The 9360-nt window shown below is 55.0% G+C and overlaps 1 protein-coding gene across 3 annotated transcripts; it reads right to left on the bottom strand.

Moving 5' to 3' along the window:
- Window positions 1-62: 62 nt before the first annotated feature.
- Window positions 63-7552, bottom strand: FBXO24 (F-box protein 24). 3 transcript variants are annotated; one of them, XM_024745248.1, is made up of 10 exons: window positions 7096-7412; window positions 6756-6854; window positions 6475-6658; window positions 5266-5495; window positions 4793-5027; window positions 4203-4361; window positions 3815-3936; window positions 3418-3549; window positions 1200-1370; window positions 63-871 (listed from the first exon to the last, which is right to left on the bottom strand). In XM_024745248.1, exons 1-10 carry the CDS (start codon window positions 7165-7167, stop codon window positions 506-508), a joined length of 1770 nt encoding a protein of 589 aa, XP_024601016.1. In that variant the 5' UTR covers window positions 7168-7412; the 3' UTR covers window positions 63-505. The 3 variants fall into 3 exon arrangements, with proteins under 3 accessions (XP_024601016.1, XP_024601014.1, XP_024601015.1); XM_024745246.1 differs by having other exon boundaries at window positions 4203-4295; window positions 6475-7552; XM_024745247.1 differs by lacking the exon at window positions 1200-1370 and having other exon boundaries at window positions 6475-7552.
- Between the last annotated feature and the right edge of the window lie 1808 nt (window positions 7553-9360).

The following is a 9360-nucleotide window of genomic DNA, read 5'->3' as shown; positions in this document are numbered from 1 at the left end:
GATGGCTTCACAGGGATGGAGGGAAATGGGTAGGAAGCATCCTGAACTCAGAGGAAGCGCCTTTCTCAGCCTGATGGACGGAGGATCCAAGTGATGGAACCAAGTAGGCATCGGGTCTTGGCGTTGGAGGGAGAAGGAAGCTGAAGGATCCAGGTGCTGTCAGCTCTGCAGCAACTGACAGCCTGGGCTGTGTCCACTCTGCCTGCCCACCCCTCCCCCCGCACCAAACCCGCGTCCCTCCCAGGCCCCAGGGTTACAAACCGGGCCTCAATCAGCCTTTTATTCTATTTGTCCATCAAATCGTTTGTCCATGTCGGGTCGGGGGCCCCTCCTGGGCAGCTCCCTGAACATTTTACAAAACAGTCCCACCCTGACATGTCTAGCAGGCCCTAGCCCACTGCATCCCCCTCCCCACGCGCAGCATTCATTGCTGTCATTCCACCTCTCCTTAGCCCCTGGCCCAGGGCCAGACCCTCCCTCCAGGGGTGAGACCAGGAGAGGGGGGTCAGCTGTCAGGGGTTGGGGGGCCTTGGCCAACCCCTCCAAAAGCCCTCTGCAGCATGTCCAGGGCCTCCCAGAAGAAATCCTCCTGTGTAGCCATCAAGGGCATCCAGCCCACGATCACCTTCGTTGTTTCCATGCACTCCTGCAATGTGGGGCAACTGTGGATCTGGCCGAGGTACGGCTCACAGGCCTGGGCCGCCACCCCCTCAGGGTCCTGGGCTGCTTCGGCCCCCAGGCTGGGCTTGGGGGTCCCCACCACCCTGCTGGCTGGTAGGTCCCGGTAGGCGGGATGGTGCTCGATGTCATGGCCGGACAGCATGTAGAGGCACTCTCTGGTAGGACAGAGGGAGCTGGCATACAAAGGGACCTTGGAGGAGAGACAGAGGGGGAGTGGCTGAGTGGGGCCCCAGGAAGGGGTTCCCAGGAAGCCCCAGCTGTTGTGTTTGTCCTGCTCAGACCAGCCCTGAGCCAGCAAGTGAGCTGGCTGGCTGAGCCCCAAGGTTGTGTGAGGCAGGAACGGGCCAGCAGGGTCAGCTCAGGGAGAGAGCCAGGAGCCATGGTACGTGGCAGGAAAGGGCAGTGGGTGGTGCTGGAAGATGGGGTCCCTGGGTCCCTGTGGGAGCCCCAGCTACAGTCCTGTGGGCTCTACTGCTCTGGCCCTCCCTGGACGCCCGCTTCCTGGACCCTGCTCTGACCTTGATGTGGAGCTTAACGAAGGAGGCACTTCCCCTAGGCCAGCCTGGCAGGCGGCCTCTGGCCCCACATCCACAGCCCAGCAGCTCCTTGCTGAAGTCTGAGCGCTGGCTCAGCACCAGGGAGTGGTTGAGGCCACACCACAGGGCGACGGGGCGCTGCAGATAATGTACCTGAGAACACAGGGCAGGGTCCCTAAGTGGGGAACACCAAGGGACCGTGGGGAGGGGCCGGGTTGGAGAAGGGTGACAGCTTCCCCTAGGGAAGCTAGGGGGAGGGAGGAGGTGGGCCCCAGAGTACCCTCTCCCTCCCCAATGAGGTCTGCCCTGCCGACTGCAGACTGGCAGCTATCACTCCTCCTTGGTTCTCCTGCAGCCCCAGTCTGACCACAGGGGCGCTAGCATGGCTGTTGGTTCCTCCTCTCGGCTCCCTGGAAAACAGGCCTCTTGCCTGAGGCCAGGGCCTGCTATCTGCTCCCTGGTCTCATCCCCCAGGCCTGGGCCTGTCCAGTCTCTCATTCTGCCTTCCAGCCTCGGGGGAGGAAGAGCCTTCCTCCCTGTCCCTGTGTAGTTCCAGGTTAGGCCCCTGGAAGGACCTGCCTCCCACTGCGTCCTTCCTTCCATCTCTAGCATTTTCAGTCCGTCATATCTTTATCTTTCAAAATGGCCACTCTTTCGGAAAAACATTTCCACCTGATTTCTGCTGCTTCCTACCTCTGTCTTTTAGGCAGTAAGACTGGCTACGTGATCAGTCTGAAGTGGACCACATTCTTGGTCTCACCACAGCCAGTCTCGCCTGAGACTCCCCACTCCCCACTACACTATGACTTCTCTCCAAAGGCACTGGACCTCCCAGCAGCCAGATCCCAGGGCCTCTCCTGCACGCTTGCTCCCAAGACTGTGAGCGCTTTACTTTTGAAGACATAGATAAGTGATTTCACGGCCGTTACAGGAAAATTGTAAAATACTGGCAAGCAAAAATTCATTTAAAAATCACTGGAAGCCCCACCACCCACTATAACATCTTGCTGGATATTCCTCCTCACTGTTGCCTCAGCAAATATATACACGCAAGTTGTATATTTTTAAACCAAGATGGGATTGTGCTGTGTAAACCATTTCAGGAATTTTTTTTTTTTCCACTGAGAAATATGGCATAGCCATCCTTCCATGTCAGGGAGCATATTCCTTCACTATCACTGTCACCACCCCCTCCTGGGTGAAACTTTCTGTGCCCGTGGCCTGTGAGACGTGGCATTTGAGGGTGTGTCTCTCTCTCAGAGACAACTCTTTCAGTCCCTCCACCGACAATCATGGCGACCACCCAGCTTTGCCCCTCTGCCTCTACTTTTGTCATTTCAACCTTGTTCCAACTTGGAATCCAGCTAGACATTTCTACTTTAGTGTTTTACTCTCACTGCAAAGAAAAAGCCTAAATTCACATTCTCTCCTCAAACCAGCATTCCTCGCCCACTGGCATGTTTACCATGTCTATTGCCAGAGCCACCTTTGTCCTACCCCACTGTCCTCATATCTAGTCAGTTTCCAGAGACTGTTCATTTTCTTTCACTACACCTCACGTCTCCATTCCTCTCTGTTCCCGCCGCCACTGTACCAGCCCCAGTCCCCTGTCTCAAATGCTGGTGTCATTCAGCAGCCTCCCGGTGGGCCTCTCACTGTGCCCTCTGGCCCACGTGACCCGTTCTCCATCATCCAGGGGGTTGCCTTCTCCTGCTCCAGAACCCGCAACGGCTCTTTCCCAAATCGATACTTCTGTAGGCTCACAAACACCTATACCACCTCGTAGCTACTGTGTTCCAAAACACACTCTGCCCTGGTCAGGCCGGGCCTTCCACTGTCCCAGGGATGTGCAAGCTTCGTCCCCATCCCCATTACATAGGATGCCTTTCCCTGTACCCACCCGAATCCTATCTAACCCACTAGGCTCTGCTTACATCTCACCTCTTAGAGTTACTTCAGCCCACCCAGGTCTCCCTGCTTCACTAAACTCCTACTGTACTTGTAGCATGGGCCACACAGAATGCACCCCGTGGTGCCAACCCCAGGTGAGATACAGTAGCACAGGCATTACAAACTGGTTGGCTTAACATCCTAGGGAGTAGCAAGTGGATTCTATGGAAAGTAGAGATGTGGAGAGATCCAGGGGTCAGGGAATTAGAGGAAGGGGGGCAAGATGAGAGTAGCTGGGAAGGAATCTCACCTGTGTGGGTTCCCCTCGGTCCATTTTGTCCCCGGTTCCCAGCTGCCCATATCTGTTACTTCCCTGCATAAAGATTCGGCCAAATTCATCCACCAGGCCAAGGTGATTGTAGCCAAGAGCACAGAATAGGACCTAGGAGGTAAGGTAGGAAGGAGAAGTGGGCCTTCAGTCGTCTCCAGGGGAACTCTGAGCTCCAGTATCTCACAACTGCTAACCTGCCACACCCAGCTGATCGCTTTTGGTCTTGCCCTCTAGGTCTCCCCTCTCCCTGGGTCCCTTGTCCCTCCCTGATCAATCATTTGATTCCTGCTCCTGTTTCAGACCTTCAGTTCCTTGCGGGCCCCCTAAGGCCCCGCCCCCACTGGTCTGACCCCAATCCCCCACCCCAGGATACTACCTTGGCAGGCAGTGAGACCGGAAGCGGCATCTGCTGGTACGTGGGGTCAAAGGCTTCAAGGGTTCCAAAGAGATCACGATACACCCCTGGGGTATGCACCTCAAAATACACTCCCCCCTGGTCTGGGGGGTTGGGAGCCCTCAGCTCAGCAGCTCTGGGCACCCATTTCCTAGGGATCAGGCCCTACTTGGGATGAAAGATGTAAGATCTGGGGAGTCTCACGCCCACTAGAAATGCACCAGCTATGATGTCTGGGAGCTTAAACACCTCTTTTGACTAGGATGCTCTACGGGTCCCCCACAGAGCTGGAGTAAGGATAAGGGAGGGTTCTGTATCTGGAAGGTCTGTCCAAGGTTGGGGTCTGGAGAAGAAGAGAGGTGGCTCTTACCCGTAATGTAGAGAGTACTTCCCTGGTTGGAAGCCATGCAGGCCACACGCAGGTGAGGGAGGTCATGGGACACCTTCCTCAAGGTCAGCTGACCTGTATAGGAGTGTGGCTGGTCCAGCTGGGCTTCATTCACTACCAAAGAGTAGATCTTTCCTTCCTCTGGGGGAGGGGGCGGGGAGGCAGACAACTGTGTGGGGGAGGGGACCCTCCAATAACCACATTAACCTCCCAAGAGACTCCCTAAGCCATACAGCATGAGACATTTGCTGCCCTAGAGTGGGGCTGGAAGGAAAAGGGTAGAGATGAAATAAGGGGGCAGTGACCTCAAGTACCCCAGCCTCCAGCCTTCACCACCGAAAATCAACCAGGGGAGCTCTTCAGTGTGAGGGATGAGTGCAGAGAAAACCGAGCAGTTGGATTTGGCGGAATCCAATTTGAGTGTTGGGAAGAATGATGTCTGGGGGTTCAGGGCCCTGCCTAGCATTAAGAAGTTCAGAAGCGGGGAATTCTCTGGCGGTCCAAAGTTTCCACTGCAGGGGTCCTGAAGAAGCTTCAGGAAACAGTTTGCAAACCACTGCTCTAAGCCTCACCTGTGAGGAGCAGCAGGGTCCGCTGGGTCTCCAGACCAACCAGCACCATCTGTTTGAAGCTCATGGCGTGGTGGAAGGTGATCTTGAAGACCCGCTGCCCGCTGGACTGCAGGTAGACCTCAACACAGTCGCAGGACTGGCTGTGGGCTGTGTCCACCACTCCCGGCTGCTCCCGAGTGGCCAACACATAGAGGTATTTACGGTAAACTGTGTCACCTCTCGGGTCCGAGGCAAACTGTAGGAAAAGACAAAGGTGTCCAGGATCTCCAGCCTTGCAGTAGGATGAGGCTGGGGCAGCTGGATCCTGGGGTGGGAGATGAGATACTTGGGTCCAGGGCTGGGAAAGGCGAACTTGGTTTCCAGTTCCTGGTATCGGAGGGCGGCTGTCCTAAGGGTGCCACCTCAGGACTGGTGTGGGCCCTGGGTTCCCGGAAAAGAGGTGGGGTCTCAGCTGCTGGGGTCCTTGTACTCACATCCTTGGCTCCGTGACACAACACAACATAGCAGCAGGCCCGCTTCTGGCCAAGGGTGGAGGAGACCAGGGCACTTTTCAGGAAGAAGATGGTCCCCGTGTAATCAAGAATGAAGACGTGGTCCTTGGTGGGCAAGAAGCGGCGGTAGCCATGGGCCAGCACAGGGGCTACACTCTTGCTGAGACAGCGGCGGCGGCCCCCAAATGCCTGGAAATACAGGCCCTTCGTGTCTGCAGAAGGGAAGGAGAGGGAGGTTTAAGGGGTCGGGGAGGCACAAGGGAGATGAAACAGAGCTTGGGAAAGCTAGATTTCTCAATGGATGGGTGTTTAGCTCCTCTCCATCCCCAGGCCTGGGGAAAGACCCCTTCCAAAGGGCACATGGAAAGCTCAGAAGATATCTGAAATTATGCCCCATGTCTGAACTAAAGTTCTCTGCCACACCTCAGCCCAGGGCCACACACATGCTTCTAAGTGAGCACTTCTTTGGTCCAAACTTGCATCAGAGACATCAAAGGAAATATAAGAATGCATAGAAAAGCAGAAAGAGGTGTGAAAAGGAATGACTGGGAAAGGCCAGTAACCCTTTCACACCCCTAGCTCTGGATCTGCTATCTGCATCTCCCTTCATCTCCGTTGTGTGAGACGAAGTTATTGGATAGGGGCTCCCTGGGAAGGGAGGGGACTAGAGCATATTTCTCAACCTGGGGGTGATTTTTGTCCCTCGGGGGACATTGGCGGTCAGAACTGGGGGAGGTGCTACTGGCGTCTAGTGGGTAGAGGCCAGGGATGTTGCTAAACATCCTACCATGCAAAGGACAGCACCTGCCCCCTGCAAAGAATTATTTGGCTCAAAGTTTTAATAGTGACAAGGTTGAAAAATCCTGGTTTAGAGGAGGGAAAACTCCAGGTTTTGGAAGAGGAGGATGTCTCAAGGTAAGATATGGAAGAGCTTGAATATGGTGGGCAACTTGGCAGGGATGCTAGGAATGGGGGCTCTGGGTGACAATGTCTGTCCGAGAGCAGCTTTAGAGACTTGGAGTAAGTCCTTGTTGGAGTATGTTTAAATCTAACAAGTTTCTTCCAGAGCAAGGGGCCCTGGAAGGTTGGCTGGGAATACTGAGGTCATCAGGCAATTTTATGGAGTAGGAGGGATCCCAGAATAAGGTAGGACAGAAGCAGAGAGAACTAGAGGTTCCCGGGAAGGTGTACAGTTCAGAATCGCAGCTCTCTTCCAGGGCTGGACCCCAGAACCCTGCTCTCGAAGTCGAGGACTGAGCCGGTGACAGATGCGTCTCCACACGCCCTCAGAGTCGCACACTTCGTGGAAGTAGTGGCAGGTCTGACCTAGAGAGACTACATCTCTGACTGGGAGGAATGAAATGATGTGCTCCACCTGTGGGGGCAGGAGGGGGAAAGCAGGGGTCATGCGGGCCCCTCAGCGGCCCCCAGTCCTTTATTCTCAGCACCAACCCACCCCCCCAAGGACTCACCAGCTCTGGGGGGAACAACTGAATAGATACAGGGTTTCCTCTCCCCTTCTTCTCTTCACCCCCAGGCTCTGGGCCACATGAAGGGCAGCTCCGCTTCACCTACCCAAGGAGAAGGGGGTGCACAGGGGTTCCATGAGGGTCATGCCTCTTCCTTCTGTTAACTACTTATTAACCACTACCTTGGGGGCTCTGGGCTGTCAAATCCTCCCATCTTTCTCTCTAGGTCTGTGGGTTTACCCTTCCTTGTCTGCCTTGTTCCCTGTCCAACTTCTCCACATAACCCCTCCCCTGATCTCTGGCTGCCATCTTGCGGCCTTTGCTTCGCCCCCTGCCCCCTCACCCTGAGCCCCTCCTCCGGTCTGCAGAGCCCGGTGACTTTTTGCAGCTTTCGTTTCTGGCTTCTCCTCACCATCCTGACTGCCCCCTCACTGCTCCTGCCCTCAAATCTCTGGGCCCCTTGGCCTCTTGTACTCAGCTCCCTGGCCTTTGTCCCTGCTGCCTTTCCCACACCATGCCCCCTGCCTGGGCTTGGGGAACCTCTGGGGCCGCTTTGCCTCCTAGGCCCCTCCCCTATGTAGTCCGGGTCAGACAAACCTCTCTGTGACCTCACCACCCAGCCACTGTGACCTATTTCCCCCAACCTTGCCCGGGATTTTCTCTCTTAGCTCCTTGGTTCTAGCCCAGTTCTAGCCACCCAGTGGCTCATGGGATATGCACAGGACAGGAGCAATAAAGTGTGAACTACTGGTAGACGAGGCCTTTACTTTCAAGGAGTAGTAGGAGGTTTTTCCACTTGATACCCTTTTAGCACTAAGTGTAGAGAGACACTGGTGAATTCTTCACATCTCGGCAGTCCAGTAAAACCCAAAAAAAAAAAAAAAAAAAAAAGGTATAAACTGTTTGACAGGTGAGGGGGCAAGGTGACCCTGCTAATTAGACCATCTATCTCGTGAAAGCAGGCATCACATGAAAGTGGGCACAGCTGAGCACAGACTCAGGCAAAACACATCCAAAAGCAGACTGCTTTCCTGGGACAGTAACATGACTGTATGTATGAAGGGCAACCTCTTAAGGTGGAAGAAAGGGATGGATTTACTCTGAAAGCTTAGGTTATCTCCCGAAGTCTAAGCTATGGATGACATGGATGAGAAACAGCAGGAGTTGGGGCTGTGTCTGTCCACATAGGGGCAAAGGATCTACACCAATCCATCCAAGGGGTAGCTGGCTCTCCCATGAACTGAGGAATCCAGGCCTGGACAACCAACCCTCAGCTGCATATAGTATTACAGACTCATTTGTTTTCCGTGTTAGCTAAAAGATGGTCAACCATCCAATCAAACTCCCTTATTCAGAGGGACTAGTAAACAGCTCGTTTGGGACACGTAGGATGGAATTTTAATAACTCCATAAACGTTTCGGAATGTCAACGTGTGAGATGTGACTTATGGGAAAGAACCTTCAGCTATTTGTGGCTTGGCAACTATTAACCAATGAAGTGGATTATATTAGGTCCTATGCCACCTAACAGGATGCTAAGATCTCTCAGCAGACGGAGCAAGTATCTGCAGCTTCCTCTTGTAACTGGGTCCCGTTGATCCACTCCATTTCACCTCGGGAGGCAAAGAAGAGGGTACGAACAGAAAAAAGTCCACCGCAAAAGCTGATGCAGGGGGAAGCCTGGCTTCTAGTGTGAGCTGTCAGTAACCTGCTGTTTGCTCTTGACAGCTCATCGACTTCCCTCCGCCTCAGTTTCCTCATTTGTAAAACGGAGGACTTCTTCTAGGTGGGGTGGTCCCTTCTAGACTAACCCCCCAGATCTGATCATCACAATTCCTGCCCAGGCGCGCTCCTTTGGGCAGGGGTGTAGGCCGGGCGGTATTTTCGAGGCCTTCCCGGTCTCCCTTAACCCTCCCTCGAGGCGTTGAGCTGGGCCTTTCCAGCCCCTGGGAAGCCACAGGTCCGCCCGGACTCCGGAGATTGTCGCGGGGCCTCGGTCTCCGCAGCCAGAATGGCATCCAAGGTCCCTTCGGCTGCAACGACCCCCTGTACACTAGCCTCAGGCATCACCTTGCCTCCCGCTCCCCCCATCCCTACGGTCACCCTGGCGCCCGCAAAGCTGGCTCGCTCCCTAACACGTCTAGCTCGCACACACTACTGCAATCCCTGCACTGCTTCCAGCCAGCCCAGCGTGCCGCACTCACATTCTTTACCTCAACCTCAAAGTTCTAGCTCACCCATCTCCTCCTTAGCGAAGGGACAGACTTCTCGCCCATGCTATTGGTAGGTAGAGCAGTCCCTCAGAGAAGAGGCCGGGCCAGGTTCCCTCTGAAGGGTCTAATTGGCCTTCTTTACAGTCACTCGCCTGTATCTGGCTTGCGATTGGTTTTCGTTGGAAGAGGACCAGGGTTTGCGTTTCTCGGCCTCTATCCCTTCTAGTGGAGGGCCGACGTCCCCGCCTCCTGATTGGACCTGATTGGCTCCATCTCCACTCCTAAGATTTGTGATTGGGTGCGGCTGCGCGGGGCGGGCCGGCCTGGAGAGTAGGCCGTTGGCGAGCACTCTATTCTAGTCCCCCTCCCTTCTCTCGCCTCTCTTCAGCGCCGGC

This window comes from Neophocaena asiaeorientalis, unplaced genomic scaffold, assembly GCF_003031525.2.
Source record: "Neophocaena asiaeorientalis asiaeorientalis breed wild unplaced genomic scaffold, Neophocaena_asiaeorientalis_V1.1 scaffold461, whole genome shotgun sequence".
Classification (NCBI taxonomy): domain Eukaryota; kingdom Metazoa; phylum Chordata; class Mammalia; order Artiodactyla; family Phocoenidae; genus Neophocaena; species Neophocaena asiaeorientalis.
Note: the sequence above shows the minus strand (reverse complement) of the source record. Positions and strands in the feature narration are given on the sequence as shown.